Raw genomic sequence first — 18,043 nt, 5'->3', positions numbered from 1 at the left:
GTGCTGTGTAACGTGTCTGCATGGTGCTTGTGTGACGTGTCTGCATGGTGCTTGTGTGACGTGTCTGCATGGTGCTTGTGAGATGTGTCTGCATGGTGCTTGTGTGACGTGTGAGCATGGTGCTTGTGTGACGTGTGAGCATGGTGCTTGTGTGACGTGTGAGCATGGTGCTTGTGTGACGTGTCTGCATGGTGCTTGTGTGACGTGTCTGCATGGTGCTTGTGTGACGTGTCTGCATGGTGCTTGTGTGACGTGTCTGCATGGTGCTTGTGTGACGTGTGTGCATGGTGCTGTATGACGTGTCTGCATGGTGCTGTGTGACGTGTGAGCATGGTGCCGTGTGACGTGTGAGCTTGGTGCCGTGTGATGTGTGAGCATGGTGCTGTGTGACGTGTGTGCATGGTGCTGTGTGACGTGTGTGCATGGTGCTGTGTGACGTGTGTGGATGGTGCTGTGTGACGTGTGTGCATGGTGCTTGTGTGACGTGTTTTCAACCGATGGCGGCGAGCACCCAACCTAAAACCCCCAGGACGGGACCTGCATGTGGACAGTCATGAGGATAGATTCTGCCTCAGTGTATGAGCGCTGTGATGGAGTAGGCCTGCGACGGGGACAAGGGGGCATCCTCTACATCTAGAGCAGTGTTTCCCAAACTCCAGTCATCGTGGTCCCCAACACATCATGTTTTTAGAATCTCCTTAGGATTTCACAGGGGACAGAACCTGTGGCCATTTCTGGTGCCTTAATAATAGTTTCATCACTGCAATACTAAGGAAATCCTGAAAACATGAGGTGTCGGGGGCGTGAGGACTGGAGTTTGGGAAACACTGCTCTAGAGGAAAGAAGGTTTCATCATAATCACAAATGCAGATTCTTTACTGTAAGAGCAGTGAGACTAAGAAACTCTCGGCCACATGATGTTGTAATGGTCGATTCACTCCTAAAATTCATATGGGGGCCTGAATGTCTCTCCTGAAAAATATTAAATTACAGGTTATGTTCACTAGATTCTATGATGTGATGTTGATCCACGGAACTCATCCGATTGCTGTATGTGTGGTTGGGAGAAATTTCTCCCCTAATATGGAGCTAGTAGTGTATGCCCCAGGGGTTTTGCCTTCCTCTGGATCAACATCTTAGGCCGGAGTCACACTAAATGTATGAAAAATCAGTCCGAGTTTCCCTGCCGAGAGTCGCAGGAGTGTAATGCGAGTGTAATCTGATTTTGACACCTAGCAACCAATTTAGATCCGATTAGATTGTAATGAGATATGAACATGAGCTTTTACATACAGCAATTCTCTATGTCATTTACACATCGTTTTCAAAGGAAATATTCATCAAAAACACACACACACACACACATATATATATATATATATATATATATATATATCTATATACAGTGGAGCAAAAAAGTATTTAGTCAGTCAGCAATAGTGCAAGTTCCACCACTTAAAAAGATGAGAGGCGTCTGTAATTTACATCATAGGTAGACCTCAACTATGGGAGACAAACTGAGAAAAAAAAATCCAGAAAATCACATTGTCTGTTTTTTTTAACATTTTTTTTGGCATATTATGGTGGAAAATAAGTATTTGGTCAGAAACAAAATTTCATCTCAATACTTTGTAATATATCCTTTGTTGGCAATGACAGAGGTCAAACGTTTTCTGTAAGTCTTCACAAGGTTGCCACACACTGTTGTTGGTATGTTGGCCCATTCCGCCATGCAGATCTCCTCTAGAGCAGTGATGTTTTTGGCTTTTCGCTTGGCAACACGGACTTTCAACTCCCTATAAAGGTTTTCTATAGGGTTGAGATCTGGAGACTGGCTAGGCCACTCCAGGACCTTGAAATGCTTCTTACGAAGCCACTCCTTCGTTGCCCTGGCGGTGTGCTTTGGATCATTGTCATGTTGAAAGACCCAGCCACGTTTCATCTTCAATGCCCTTGCTGATGGAAGGAGGTTTGCACTCAAAATCTCACGATACATGACCCCATTCATTCTTTCATGTACCCGGATCAGTCGTCCTGGCCCCTTTGCAGAGAAACAGCCCCAAAGCATGATGTTTCCACCACCATGCTTTACAGTAGGTATGGTGTTTGATGGATGCAACTCAGTATTCTTTTTCCTCCAAACACGACAAGTTGTGTTTCTACCAAACAGTTCCAGTTTGGTTTCATCAGACCATAGGACATTCTCCCAAAACTCCCCTGGATCATCCAAATGCTCTCTAGCAAACTTCAGACGGGCCTGGACATGTACTGGCTTAAGCAGTGGGACACGTCTGGCACTGCAGGATCTGAGTCCATGGTGGCGTAGTGTGTTACTTATGGTAGGCCTTGTTACATTGGTCCCAGCTCTCTGCAGTTCATTCACTAGGTCCCCCCGCGTGGTTCTGGGATTTTTGCTCACCGTTCTTGTGACCATTCTGACCCCACGGGGTGGGATTTTTCGTGGAGCCCCAGATCGAGGGAGATTATCAGTGGTCTTGTATGTCTTCCATTTTCTAATTATTGCTCCCACTGTTGATTTCTTCACTCCAAGCTGGTTGGCTATTGCAGATTCAGTCTTCCCAGCCTGGTGCAGGGCTACAATTTTGTTTCTGGTGTCCTTTGACAGCTCTTTGGTCTTCACCATAGTGGAGTTTGGAGTCAGACTGTTTGAGGGTGTGCACCGGTGTCTTTTTATACTGATAACAAGTTTAAACAGATGCCATTACTACAGGTAATGAGTGGAGGAAAGAGGAGACTCTTAAAGAAGAAGTTACAGGTCTGTGAGAGCCAGAAATCTTGATTGTTTGTTTCTGACCAAATACTTATTTTCCACCATAAAATGCAAAAAAATGATAAAAAAAACAGACAATGTGATTTTCTGGATTTTTTTTCTCAGTTTGTCTCCCATAGTTGAGGTCTACCTATGATGTAAATTACAGACGCCTCTCATCTTTTTAAGTGGTGGAACTTGCACTATTGCTGACTGACTAAATACTTTTTTGCCCCACTGTATATATATACTACATATATACATACACACACAGTGTATGTATGTATGTGTATATATATATTAGAAAGATAAGAAGAAAAGCCGGCAATTCATGTGCCACGTACGGTTATATCACAGCATGACAGTTTAGAATAGAATAGATAGAAACACATAGAATATATAGATATATACAATATATATGTCAGTGACACACTCATCTATCTATGTATATACAGCTCTGGCAATAATTAAGAGACCACTGCAAAATGTTCAGTTTGTCCGATTTTTCTCTTTCTAGGTATATTTTTGAGTAAAATGTAAATTGTTCTTTTATTCTATAAACTGCTGACAACATGTCTCTGTAGTTCCAAGAAATAAATTTTGTATTTATTTTCTGAAAATGAGAAATGGTAAAAATAACAAAAAATGCATTGCTTGCAGACCTCAAATAATGCCAAAAAACAAGTTCATAATCATTTAGAAACAACAATGCTAGTGTTTTAACGCAAGAAGAGTTCAGAAATCAATATTTGGTGGAATAACCATTATTTTTAATCCCAGCTTTCATGTGTCTTGGCATGCTTTCCACCAGTCTTTCACACTGCTTTTGGGTGACCTTATGCCACTCCTGGTACAAAAATGTAAGCAGTTCTTCTTTGTTTGATGGCTTGTGACTATCCATCATCCTCTTCATTACATTCCAGAGGTTTTCAATGGGGTTTAGGTCTGGAGATTGGGCTGGCCAAGACAGGGATTTGATGTGGTGGTCCTTCATCCACAACTTGATTGACCTAGCTGTGTGGCATGGCACATTGTCCTGCTGGAAAACCAGTCCTCAGAGGTGGGAAACATTGCCTGAGCAGAAGGAATCAACTGTTTTTCCAGGATAACCTTGTATGTGGCTTGATTCATATGTCTTTCGCAAAGAACAACCTACCCAATTCCAGCCTTGCTGAAGCATCCTCAGATCATCACCTACTCCAAATTTCACAGTGGGTGCAAGACACTGTGGCTTGTACTCCTCTCCAGGTCTCCGTCTAACCATTAGATGACGAGGTGTTGGGCAAAACTGAAAATTAGACTCATCAGAGAAGATTACCTTACTCCAGTCCTCTATGGTCCAATACTTATGGTCTTTGGCAAACTTCAGCCTGGCTCTCCTTTGCTTCTCATTGATGAATGGCTTTTTTCTAGCTTTACATGATTTGTGGCCTTCATCTAGGAGCCTGTTACGAACTGTTCTTGCCGTACACTTCACCCTGGCTGCCATTTGCCATTCCTTTGGTAGGTCATTTTATGTCATCCTGCGGTTGCTGAGTGACATTCAAATAAGGTGACGGTCATCCCGATCAGTGGAGAGTCGTTTTCACCCTCTGCCGGTCTGTAGCTTCGTTGTCCCCAATCTCTGCTGCTTGACCTTGTTGTAATTGACTTATCACGCCGTAAGCGGCATTAAAGGGGCAGGACGGCGTACTAGGACCCACACCTATCCCTACCACTTTAATGGGGCCCTGGCTTTCTCTTATCTCGGGGGTACCTATGATGGTTAGGAGGCCCGAGCCGCCAGCGTATCCCTGTCTCCTGTGCAGGCCCTATAAGTGGCCCCCTCTCCCCCCAGGGAGGAGGACTGCACCAGTGTATAAACACAACAATAAACAGGGTATACAGACAAGGTAACTAAAAGTCTCAAACTCATCAAATACTCACACAACCACAGAGGGTACACATAGAAGGGAAGACAAGGAGAAAACTAGGAAAGAAAACAGGTTTAACATGCAACCAAAACCGCAGACACCAATCTCTGTAATAAACCTCCAAGCTCCAAATATCACTCTCCTTCAACCTCCAAGCCAGGCAGCTGAACTGATCACTGACAATGGCTGTAGTCAGAGCTGGGTCTATATAGAGGAGGAGATTACAAAATCACCTTCAGCTGAGAGACCCAGCTCACAGCAACTTAGCAAATAAGGTTAACTCATGCACTGCTGGCACAAAGCAGCCAGGTCAAAATACAGGAGAAGAGCTTCTGTTCACTGTGTGTGAACGAGGCCCAGAGCACTGCAGTTCTCTGGAACCTCTCTGTCGCGGTAGCCCCGTGATATGACTGCTGTTTTAAAAATTTTAAGGATGGAGGCAACATGGTGCTCACTGTGTCCCTCTGCTAGTAAAGCCATAATTGAGCCCTTCTATTCCTCACTTAATACTTTTCTTTTCAACTTCCTATTACTTTTTGGATATTACTGGCACTTGTTTTGCTCTCCAGCTTGTCCTATTGCAAGAGGATTGTGAAGACCACAGCAGTGTATTTTTTATACTTTCCTTCATTAAAGGGAACCTGTCACCCCGTTTTTTCAGATTGAGATAAAAATACTGTTAAATAGGGCCTGCGCTGTGCGTTACAATAGTGTATGTAGTGTACCCTGATTCCCCAACTATGCTGCGAAATACATTACCAAAGTCGCCATTTTCGTCTGTCAATCAGGCTGGTCAGGTCAGGTGGGCGTGGTGACATTGCTGTTTCTTCCCCAGCTTTCCGTTGGTGGCGTAGTGGTGTGCGCATGTCCAAGTGCCGAATCCACTGCGCGCAGGTGAAGAAAAAGCGCGCGATCTGCGCTATTACCCTTGTCATCGGTGGGGGCGGCCATCTTCCTGAGGCCGCGCGTGCGCAGATGGAGTGCTCTGCTGCACGGGGCTTCAGGAAAATGGCCGCGGGATGCCGCGCATGCGCAGATGGCGATCGCGGCGGCCATTTTCCCAAAGCCGAGTTTGCATCTATTTAACAGTATTTTTATCTCAATCTGAAAAAACGGGGTGACAGGTTCCCTTTAAATAAGATTTGGTTCAGGTGATCACCTAATCAGAAGCACATTAAGTAGAATGAGATGTACTGTGGTTGGAATTCAACTGTGCAGTGGTCTCTTAATTTTTGCCAGAGCTGAATATTACATAGATAGATAGAAGAAAAGCTGGCAATTCATGTGCCGTGTGCTGTAAAATCACTGCGGGATAGAAGACATGGATTACATACAGTAAATACGTATAGAATAGGTAGATATATAGATGTCAGTGACAAATACAATTAGCACAGTGTGTGTCTCAAAAATTACTGTACATGTATTTAATTAATAAAAAAATTTTTTTAGGAAAAAAATGGCGTGGCCTTCTGTGCAATTTTTGTAACCAGCACCCTGAAACAAATATTGCAAAAGTCACAGACAGATGGAGAAGTCACATCTATGATCAGCTCTAATCCTGCCATCTCCACCGTTCTCATTACACAAGTATAAAACATATAATACTGGTGGATAAAACAAGACTGAGCACAAGACCTTCACAGCCGTCTACACATCTAGGGGAGATCTCATGACTCCTTCTCTCCATCTACCTGATGATCCAGAGGAACATTGGGATCTTCTTGGTTACAGTCCTCTGGAAGAAGAGGACGGGGACATCTCTCTGGTGTTGTCCTCTTACTGGATAGATCTGGAGGAAACACATACAGGGACTAAATTCATTCTTTACATACAGATAATTATAGACCGTGTGTATTTAGTCCTGTCTATTACCTGGTGATGTGGGGGGCTGGGGAACCTCCATCATGACGTCCTTGTACAGATCTTTGTGTTCTTCTAAATACTCCCACTCCTCCATGGAGAAATAGATGGAGACATCCTGACACCTTATAGGAACCTGACACATACAATGATACCGTCATCCCCCGATTCCTTCACACCTTCTATTATATAATGCTAGGAGCGTCACTCTGTCTGAAGCCTTTATAGAATGCACAAGCACGACGCGCATGCGCAGTCTGGACCCCACAGAGTGACGTATCCGGCAGTAGCGTAGCTACCGTGGGAGCAAAGGGGGCCATCGCCCCGGGCCCGGTGCTCAGAGGGGGCCCACCCGGAGCTATGCTACTGTAACTGTATTGGCCTGCACAGCACGCCGATACAGTTACATTCTGAGGCAGAGCAGGGAGAATCGATTTCCCTGCTCTGCCAGCCGGTCGCTATGGGCCCCTGAGCAGGCGGGCCCCCCCACCTGTCATTGCAGGGTCAACTGTATCGGCATCTAGCGGATACAGCTGACCGCATTGATGAGGAAAGGAGCGCTACGCTCCTTCTCCCATCATCCCCCTGTCAGCGTCTGACGTCACCGACGCTGACACTGACAAGGGGGCGTGATGACTTCACTGCCCGGTGCCACGGTCTGGAGGTGAGTGGGAGAAGGGAGCAGCGCAAGAACCAGGAAGAAGAGAGGTGAGTATTTATTGTTTTTCTTTATGCGGGCTGCCTTATATTACCGGGTATACCTGTTGGGAGGGTGCTGCCTTATACTACAGAGTCTGCCTGTGGGGGGGCTGCCTTATACTACAGAGTCTGCCTGTGGGGGGTGCTGCCTTATAATACAGGGTCTGCCTGTGTGGGGGTGCTGCCTTATACAATGGTGTCTGCCTGTGAGGGGGTGCTGCCTTATAATACAGAGTCTGCCTGTGGGGGGGGGGGGGTGCTGCCTTATTTACAGGGTCTGCCTGTAGGGGGTGCTGCCTTATATTACAGTGACTGCCTGTGAGGGGGTGCTGCCTTATAACACAGGGTCTGCCTGTTGGGGGGGTGCTGCCTTATACTAGAGTCTGCTTGTGAGGGGGTGCTGCCTTATACTACAGAGTCGGCCAGTGGGGGGTGCTGCCTTATAATACAGGCTCTGCCTGTGTGGGGGTGCTGCCTTATACTACAGAGTCTGCCTGTGGGGGGCTGCCTTATACTACAGAGTCTACCTATGGGGGCTGCCTTATGCTATAGAGACAGAATGGGGTAGGAGAATGGGTGCAGCACATGACTGAATGGGGGTGCAGGATGGGAACAGCACATGACAGAATGGGGTCGCAGAATTGGAGTAGCACATACCAGGATGGGGTCAGCACATACCAGAATTGGGGCGCAGGATGGGAGCACATGTCAGAATGAGGGCACAGGAAGAGAGTAGCACATGTCAATAGGGAGGCGCACAAAACAGGATGAGGGCGCAAGATGGGGGCCGCACATGACAAGAAGGGGGTGCAGGATGGGGGCTGCACATGATAGGAAGGGGGCGCAAGATGGTAGCAGCCCATGACAAGATTAGGGCACAGGATGGAAGCAGCACATACCAGGATGGAGACCATATACCAATATAAATGCTCGCCACCTGGGCATAGAAGTAGAACGGGTTCAATAGCTAGTTACTCTATAATGTCCCAGCATTCCCAGCAGTGTCACCTCTCTAGTCAGCAGCTCAATCATCTTGTATGTGAGTTCTAGGATCTTTTGGTCATTGATGTCCTCATGTATCAGAGGGTGAGATGGAGGCTCCGTGATTGGGCTCAGAGGTCTTCCCCATCCCTCAGACACAGGGTCCTGACAGTGCTCCTTAGATGACTTCTTCACTACTGTGTAATCCTGGTTATGGAGAGACATTAATAAATCTCAGTACCGACATTTCCAGAGTCCTTGTCACCTCCCCAGTTCTGTCCATCTCTTATTCCTATAGATAAGAATGATGTAATGTGACGTCATCAGAATCTCTCACCTCTCCAGTAAGCCGGAAGAGAATCTCTAGGGTGAGGTGTAATATCCTCTCCACCATCTTGTCTCTGTCCATATCCATCTGTGATGGATAAATCATGAAAATGTTCTTATGTAGAAGATCTTCACTAAGAGGATCCGATATTGTAGAGACCTGAATGAAAAGATGAGCCGATGTAACATCATAAAAATCCTCTGTAATAACACAATTACTGGAGATAATAAGGGAAACATATGAGGAGATTTATTATTTTACAGTATTTAGTTTTCTTCTTTACATCTACTAATAAAACCTATATATTTAGGCCAAAGACAACAAGCAGTTTCTTCCTCGGAGTCAGCAGCTGAATACGTTTCTCATAGACTCATCTTCCATAACATAGTTGTACACCACAGGGATGGCACAGGTGCAGGTATAACAAAAACCCCAGCAGTTTAACCACTTGCTGCTGTCAAAAGCAAACATGGCATCTAAGAACAAGGTCGGACTGGCCTGGCGGGATATCAGTAAAATCCCTAGTGGGCTCTTGGTTGGATCATCATTTATTTTTCAACAGGACAATGACAAAAAGCAAAAATGAAAAAAAACACAACAACAAGAACTTCAAAAAGATGAGTATATAAAAACACAAAAAAATCAAAAAGAAAACCTTCAAAAAGTTGGTACAAGAAGTTGAAACCAAAAGAAAAGAAAACCATCAAAAACTTGGTTCACAACCAAAAAACTTTTTGATACAAAACTTGGTTCCCAACCATGATACAATTTTGATACAGAAGGAAAAACTTTAAAAAGTAAAGAGACAGAAGGAAAAACTTCAAAGAATAAAAAGTTAAAACGGCTTTCCTTATACTTTGTCTGTGCTCAAACGCAGTCAGAAACACACACTTCCCCTTTCTTATGCTGCTGTATCCAAAGTCACTAAAATCACGTATCTGAAAACAAGTAGCTCACAGCAAAAATGATAGATACCACTTAGTTTCACTTCTTAAAAAAATTGCTACACTGTAGCTAGCACTACTCAGAATGCAGAAACAGGAAACTTTGCAAAAACAGATGTGACAGTGTGATTTACAATGGATATATCTTTGCTAGCAGCAGAGGAGAAGCGTGGAGAAGGGAAAAAAAAAAAAAAAACATTCTCTTTACAATTGTATGCACTTATGGCAACAGTACATGACATGAACCAAAACAGATACAGACGTCCGGGAGAACCGATGCCCTCATTATTATTCTGTGACACTTGCAGGCCGTTCTGGGAACAGACAACTATCAATCGCACTGGGCACACATATGCCCAGGCCGCCTGAGTGAGGAGCACAACAAGCGGAAATTCTACCACCCTCCGGTCTGGTCATCCTGACTGTCTCGCCGGCTACGGGAATCTGTGGCAGCCCTCTAAGCTATCACCATCCAAGCATGGAACATGGGACTACTTGTCCCGGGACCACCTGTCCCTCCTGCTGCATGGGAATCTGTGATAGCTTATCGAGCGATTTGACCTCCTGCCGTATGTTACCCAGCAACCACAAACAAAACAGTCACCGTTCCAGTTTTTCTCCCGATCTCACACAAACATGGAACACATACACCGCACACAGCAGACACCTTGACTTATATCCCAGGGTTTGGATACGGGCTTGGACTTTTTACACTACCTGGGAAAGCGGTGGTGACCACACCTGACCGGCTAAAGGTATAGACCTGGACTGGGCACGGGATATTCAGGTAAGATGACAACATTTTCTTACCTTACTCTGATGGAGCTGCAGTCTCCGTCCTGTGAGCCAAGGCAGCGGCCGGCACTCTCGTCCTTCCGGTCAGCAAGGCCCCCGTGCGTTTCGTCCACTGCCTCGCATGCAGGCGCCAGATGTTATGGAAATTTGGTTTGGAATGAATCTATCCCTGTGTGTGCTGCAGCTGTTCCCAATTATCAGATCAGATATGTTGAGCACTCAAGAAAGAATGACTCTGAAACAAAAGTAATAAGATAAGGTATGATGGTGTGCACTCAGTCAATTTAAGGCGAGGTGCAGGTGTCACGGACTAGAAAAGTCCCAGTAATCCAATATAATTTGAGAGACACTGCACACTCTAGTGGTTAATTATGCAAGATAGTGTGAGTTTATTCAACATAACTCAATATAAGTAACACATGGGAGCAATTCTACAAACATAAGGAAAAGTGATCAAATCTAGTAACAAAACATGATGTTTCGACTCTCCCGAGTCTTAATCATACCATCGCTAAAAGACAAAAAACAGAATATCAATAAATACAAACACATAGTATGTACATATATACAGGCATTCAAGGTACCTGCGTAATATACCATAAGTCCATTAGGAAAGTTGCAAAGAGGTAAGTCGAGCGACCATAGACCCTAAGAGCACCAGCGAATACACTGAGGTGAATAAAATGCTTATGATATCATAGATGTGGAGAATATAGGTGTTCTAGAGGTCAAAAGTGGTATAGACCAGGAGGAGACAGTAAAGGAGGCAGTAGACATTAATTACCTTGGTATGTAGATAAGAATGCCTAAATGAAGCAAATCCTGTTTTTTTTAGAAACATGGGTAGTGCTGAAAAGGATTTAATAAGGAATATAGATCAGCATCATGAAAAGGTGAAGCTAGATTAAGGTAATATAAATAGGGTCCCTAGTTACAATACCTAGTTGATGGTGAGGTAATGTAAAGCCCACGGTGGTTTGTTGCCATGTGTGTGGGACCTAGAGGTGAAAAATAATGGACACCCTTGGTCAGGGATCATGCTGGATGAAGCTATTAGGTGGCCACCACAGTCCGGTTTCATTGAGGAGGACGTTGGTATCAAGTGGTGACTGCCCATGGAGCGCATGGAAACACCGGTAAAAGGTCTCAGTGATATAGCCCTGTATTACCTGTGCAATGTGTCTTGGTTAGCGGCGCTCCCGCGCCTTGCTGCAGCCGGCGTGTTATGAGGAGTCAGGATGGGGCTGAAAAGTACGGGCGGAGACCGCCGGACCAGAAGTCCCGCCTAGCCATGCGCAGAATGTCTGTATACATGTAACCAGGGTAACCAGCCCTGTGTGTAAGATAGCGGTGGCCATATTGGAAAGATCCTGCACGTATAAGGGTGTCAGGGACCATGTTGAGGGAAAGCTTAGGACTGGAATGGGGTAATCTAGCGAATATATAGAAGGTAATAGTTGCTGGCTAATGTAATTAGGACAAAAATGATAGAATGAAGTGAAAAATGAAGACTATAAAAATAAGATGAATGATGTAAATAAGAAAAAAATAGTAAAAAGGTAATACTGAGAAAAATAAAAATGAAAATAAAAATAAAAACAAAATGAAATAGAAAAATAATGATGAGGATGTTACCTGAATTATTGGGAGAAATGTATTCCAGAACAATAAATAAATAAATATATAAACAAGGAAAAAGGAATAGACATCGGTGTGATGCCCATAGAAGAAGGGTGCAGGGTGGAGGCTGTGTACTGGGGGTATTTTAAGTATATGCATGACAGGGGGTTAATGGGACCAAGCCGATTAAGGGTGATAGCTAATGGTGGGTATCCATAAGAGGGAAAATGAAATGATAAAAAAATAAAAATAAAAATTAAAAAAGGGGGGGACAAGGTTAATGCGGCAAAGTAATACAAAACAGTCGTGGGGAAAAAATTATATGGAAAAAATAAAGATGAAAAATAGAAAACAACAAAAGAATAAAAAAATATAAGAAATAAAAAATGAAAATAAAAAAATAAAGAGAAAAATATGAAGAAAAATAAAAATAACAAAGGGGAACTGCAATGATAACTCACCTGTGTGATGAGTATAAAAGAAAAAACAAATGGTTAATACTGGAATTTTAACATATGGGCCAGTCTATTTCCCTATTCAAACCTCTGGGTGAAAGGGTGTCTAACGTGTGAATCCAGAAGGTTTCCCTGCTTTTAAGTAGTTTGATATGGTTACCCCCTCTTCTGGGACGAGGGACCTGCTCGAGTATCTGAAACTTTAATTGGGCCACGGTGTGTTTGTGGGTGATAAATTGATCAGGGATAGGAAGCCACGTTTTGCCACACCGAATCGTAGATTTGTGGCTTGATATGCGATCTTTGACGTGTTGCGTTGTCTCGCCAACGTATAAAAGGCCACAGGGGCACTTGATGACGTAGATTGCGAAGTTAGTATTGCAAGTAAAGAAGTCCTGTATGGGATAGGATTTCCCTGTCCTTGGATGAGTGACATTATCCGACTTAATGACATTTGAGCATGCTGCACAATTTAGACATGGAAAAGTGCCCTGGCGATGGCTGGCAAGAAGCCTCGGTGTGGTCTGAGGTTGTGTGCTACCAATGTCGGCCCGTACGAGGTGGTCTGATGTTCTTGGGTCTCCTTGTACTCATTAGAGGTGGCGACTGAAAGGTTTCCACAGTGGGGTAGGCTTTGTGTAACAAAGACCAATGTTTCCTAATGACTGCGTGTATTTTGGGCATGTATTACCTCACCATCAACTAGGTATTGTAACTAGGGACCCTATTTATATTACCTTAATCTAGCTTCACCTTTTCATGATGCTGATCTATATTCCTTATTAAATCCTTTTCAGCACTACCCAGGTTTCTAAAAATACGCATGTACCTTGCAGACCTGTATATATGTACACTAGCTATTGAACCTGTTCTACGCCCGGGTGGCGAGCATTTATATTGGTATATGGTCTCCATCCTGGCATGTGCTGCTCCCATCTTGCTCCCCCATCCTGTCATGTGCTGCTCCATCCTGCGTCCCCATCCTGTCATGTGCTGCTCCATCCTGCGTCCCCATCCTGTCATGTGCTGCTCCATCCTGTGCCCCCTTCCTGTCAAGTGCTGCTCCATCCTGCACCCCCATCCTGTCATGTGTTGCTCCATCCTGCGCCCCCATCCTGTCATGTGTTGTTCCAACCTGCGTCCCCATCCTGTCATGTGCTGCTCCATCCTGCATCCCCATCCTGTCATGTGCTGTTCCAACCTGCGTCCCCATCCTGTCATGTGCTGCTCCATCCTGCGTCCCCATCCTGTCATGTGCTCCCATCCTGCGCCCCCATCTTGTCATGTGCTGCTCCCATCCTGCCCCCATCCTGTCATGTGGTGCTCCCATCGTGCGCAACCATTCTGTCACGTGCTGTTCCCATCCTGAGTCCCCATTTTGTCATGTTCTGCTCCCATCCTGTGCCCCCATTCTGTTGTAATGTGCTGCACCCATTCTGCCTGTTCCTGTTTCCATTCTGCCATATGCTGCTCCCATCTTTCTCCGGCTGTACTGCCCGAGTGCGGCTGTGCTGAGTGTGGCTGTGCTGAGTGCGTGCGGGCGAGTGCGGCTGTACTGTGTGAGTGCGGGCGAGTGCGGCTGTACTGTGTGAGTGCGGCTGTACTTACTGCCTGAGTGCGGCGCTGGCTATAATGGATACAGCACCCCTGCAGCCAGCACAGCGAGGGCCGACTGCACCCACTCGCATCACTGGTCACATGCTGGTGACATCATCGAAGGTCCGTAGCTCCGCTGGGCTCTACATCTACCCTGACCGGAGCTGCAGAGCACGGAGCCCCCATGGCCGCTATATTATGGGTGATACACGGGTGTGTGGAGCCCCCATGGCCGGTATATTGGGGGGGGATAAGCAAGTTCGGCTGCGTCACTCTGGTCCAGACTGCGAAGGCTTGGTGCATCGCGCTTGCGCAGTCTATAAAGGCTTCGGATAGAGTGACGCTCCCACCGTTATATTATAGATACTATGTGTTTGTATTTATTGATATTCTGTTTTTTGTCTTTTAGCGATGGTATGATTAAGACTCGGGAGAGTCGAAACATCGTGTTTCGTTGCTAGATTTGACCGCTTTTCCTTATGTTTGTAGAATTGCTCCCATGTGTTACTTATATTGAGTTATGTTGAATAAACTCACACTATCTTGCATAATTAACCACTAGAGTGTGCGGTGTCTCTCAAATTATATCTGACACGAAAGTGGCAGGATAACATTCTATTCAGATCTGCTGGTTTATTCTTTGATACGTAGTTTTATAGATGCGTATAAAAAGGGGTGGTTCGTAAATTAACATTCAATTTAGCTATTACTTCATTGGCTGACTGAGTACATAATTTACTTTGAGTACAGGGCATATTCTGACTAGAGGCTACCTAGCAACAAGCTGATTTAGCACTCTTAGAAGTAGGTGTCACCCTTATCCTGCTATTCAGCAAGATTTTAGACATTAGTTCAGGACATCTGGCCTAAGTTCCTGTTTTTTAGGCATCTGGAAAGTACCAAGGAACCATCTGGCCTAACTCATGTGGTCAAGTTGAGCAACTGATTATAAACTTGGTGAGTATATAGATATATATATTTGCTTTTATGTGAGTATATATGATTATAAAGGAGTATACATGCAAGTGGGATCTATATGATATAGATATTTCTATCACAGGCTCTTGCTGAGAGAGTGAGACATCTCCATTCCCTGATAGCTCCTGCAGTGAGCACCCCGTCCTTCTCAGGCGTGTGGCGTTGGCAGCAGGATGTCCTCTGAGGGTAGATCTATGGCTGCTTCACTCTCCGGCTCCTCTTCTCATGCTGTATACAACGTATTTTAGGCTGCTTTCACACATCAGGTTTTTTGTTTCAGGCTAAATCCGGCTCTTCCGTGAAAAAATGGAATCGGAAAATACAAAAACTGGATCCGGCTTTTTCCCCTTTGACTTGTATTAGCGCCGGATTGTGCCGGTTGGCCCAGCGTTCCTTCCGGTTTGATGCCGGATCCGGCGTACACTCGATTGGAAAAAACGTCTACTGTAACGTTTTTTGTCCACGGCGAAAAAACCGTAAGGATCCGGCCTTTCCGGTTTTTCGTGACAATGCATGTCTATGGACGCCGGATTGCGCTGGATCCGGAAAAAGGCAGATCACTGAGCATGCTCAGAAACTATGGGCCTGCCCCCAGGACTACAGTTAGGTCCATATATATTTGGACAGAGACAAAAATTTTCTAATTTTGGTTATAGACATTACCACAATGAATTTGAAACAAAACAATTCAGATGCAGTTGAAGTTCAGACTTTCAGCTTTCATTTAAGGGTATCCACATTAAAATTGGATGAAGGGTTTGGGAGTTTCAGCTCCTTAACATGTGCCATCCTGTTTTTAAAGGGAACAAAAGTAATTGGACAGATTCAATAATTTTAAATAAAATGTTCATTTTTAGTACTTGGTTTAAAACCCTTTGTTGGCAATGACTGCCAGAAGTCTTACACTCATGGACATCACCAGACGCTGTGTTTCCTCCTTTTTGATGCTCTGTCAGGCCTTCAATGCGGTGGTTTTCAGTTGCTGTTTGTTTGTGGGCCTTTCTGTCTGAAGTTTAGTCTTTAACAAGTGAAATGCATGCTCAATTAGGTTGAGATCAGGTGACTGACTTAGCCATTCAAGAGTATTCCACTTCTTTGCCTTAATAAACTCCTGGGTTGCTTTGGCTTTATGTTTTGGGTCATTGTCCGTCTGTAGTATGAAACGACGACCAATCAGTTTTGCTGCATTTGGCTGGATCTGAGCACACAGTATGTCTCTGAATACCTCAGAATTCATTAAGCTGCTTCTGTCCTTTGTCACATCATCAATAAACACTAGTGACCCAGTGCTACTGGCAGCCATGCATGCCCAAGCCATCACACTGCCTCCGTCGTGTTTTACAGATGATGTGGTATGCTTTGGATCATGAGCTGGACCACGCCTTCGCCATACTTTTCTCTTTCAATCATTCTGGTAGAGGTTGATCTTTGCTTCATTTGCCCAAAGAATGTTCTTCCAGAACTGTGCTGGCTTTTTTAGATGTTTTTTTCGCAAAGTCCAGTCTAGCCTTTTTATTCTTGATGCTTATGAGTGGCTTGCACCGTGCAGTGAACCCTCTGTATTTACTTTCATGCAGTCTTCTCTTTATGGTAGATTTGGATATTGATACGCCGACCTCCTGGACAGTGTTGTTCACTTGGTTGGCTGTTGTGAAGGGGTTTCTCTTCACCATGGAGATTATTCTGCGATCATCCACCACTCTTGTCTTCCGTGGGAGCCCAGGTCTTTTTGCATTGATGAGTTCACCAGTGCTTTCTCTCTTTCTCAGGATGTACCAAACTGTAGATTTTGCCACTCCTAATACTGTAGCAATTTCTCAGATGGGTTTTTTCTGTTTTCGCAGCTCAAGGATGGCTTGTTTCACCTGACTGGAGAGCTCCTGTGACCGCATGTTTACTTCACAGCAAAACCTTCCAAATGCAAGCACCACACCTCAAATCAACTCCAGGCCTTTTATCTGCTTAATTGAGAATGACATAACGAAGGGATTGCCCACACCTGTCCATGAAATAGCCTTGGAGTCAATTGTCCAATTACTTTTGGTCCCTTTAAAAACAGGGTGGCACATGTTAAGGAGCTGAAACTCCAAAACCCTTCATCCAATTTTAATGTGGATACCCTCAAATGAAAGCTGAAAGTCTGAACTTCAACTGCATCTGAATTGTTTTGTTTTAAATTCATTGTGGTAATGTCTGTAACCAAAATTAGAAAAATGTTGTCTCTGTCTAAATATATATGGACCTAACTGTATATATAAAGCAATGCCATTGAAGCCTTCACTCATTTCCAGCCACACTGCCAGCCAGAGAGACACACCCTGCCAAGACCGAAGAACCAAGGAGCCAGAGAGCGGAGCCAGCTACAAACCTGCCACAGAGCCCAGCCAGCTCTCCAGCCACAGAGGCCAGCCAGCTATAACGTGCCACAGAGGCCAGCCAGCTCTCCAGCCACAGAGGCCAGCCAGCTCTCCAGCCACAGAGGCCAGCCAGCTCTTCAGCCACGGCCCAGCCAGCTATAACCTGCCACAGAGGCCAGCCAGCTCTCCAGCCACAGAGGCCAGCCAGCTCTCCAGCCACAGAGCCAAGCCAGCTCTCCTGCCACGGGCCAGCCAGCTTTAACCTGCCACAGAGCCCAGCCAGCTCTCCTGCCACAGGCCAGCTATAACCTGCCACAGAGCCCAGCCAGCTATCCTGCCACAGGCCAGCTATAACCTGCTATAGAGCCCAGCCAGCTCTCCTGCCACAGGCCAGCCAGCTATAACCTGCCACAGAGCCAGAGCCAGCCAAGCCATACCAAAGCAGCCATGTCTTCTTCCGGGAGCACTTCTCCCCGTCGGCAACGAGGTAAATATGTTTTTAACATAATTTTGCTCTCTTGCTCCATCGCTGTCTTGTGTGTATGTGTGTGTGAATGTATGTCTGTGTGTGAATGTATGTGTGTGTGTGTGTGTGTGAATGTATGTCTGTGTGTGTATTTCTGTATATGTGTGTGTGTGAATGTATGTCTGTGTGTATGTATGTCTGTGTGTGTGAGAATGTATGTCTGTGTGTGTATTTGTGTATGTATGTGTATATATAAATGTATTTTGTCATTTTTCATCTTT

The 18,043-nt window shown here is 45.0% G+C and overlaps 1 protein-coding gene across 2 annotated transcripts in view; it reads right to left on the bottom strand.

Annotated features, from left to right (window-relative positions):
• The window catches only part of LOC138663162 (uncharacterized), a 92,477-nt gene that overhangs the window by 10,303 nt on the left and 64,131 nt on the right, over nt 1-18,043 (bottom strand). The window contains exons 3-7 of one of the 2 annotated variants that reach the window (XM_069749309.1): nt 10,306-10,525; nt 8,561-8,710; nt 8,251-8,430; nt 6,556-6,679; nt 6,375-6,472 (exon numbers count right to left, since the gene is read on the bottom strand). In XM_069749309.1, the coding sequence (XP_069605410.1) occupies nt 6,375-6,472; nt 6,556-6,679; nt 8,251-8,430; nt 8,561-8,656 (498 nt within the window). In that variant the 5' untranslated portion in view covers nt 8,657-8,710; nt 10,306-10,525. The remainder of the gene's footprint in view (nt 1-6,374; nt 6,473-6,555; nt 6,680-8,250; nt 8,431-8,560; nt 8,711-10,305; nt 10,526-18,043) is intronic. The other variant, XM_069749308.1, reaches the window with a different exon arrangement.

The sequence above is a fragment of the Ranitomeya imitator genome, chromosome 2 (genome assembly GCF_032444005.1).
Source record: "Ranitomeya imitator isolate aRanImi1 chromosome 2, aRanImi1.pri, whole genome shotgun sequence".
NCBI classification, from domain to species: Eukaryota; Metazoa; Chordata; class Amphibia; order Anura; family Dendrobatidae; genus Ranitomeya; species Ranitomeya imitator.
Note: the sequence above shows the minus strand (reverse complement) of the source record. Positions and strands in the feature narration are given on the sequence as shown.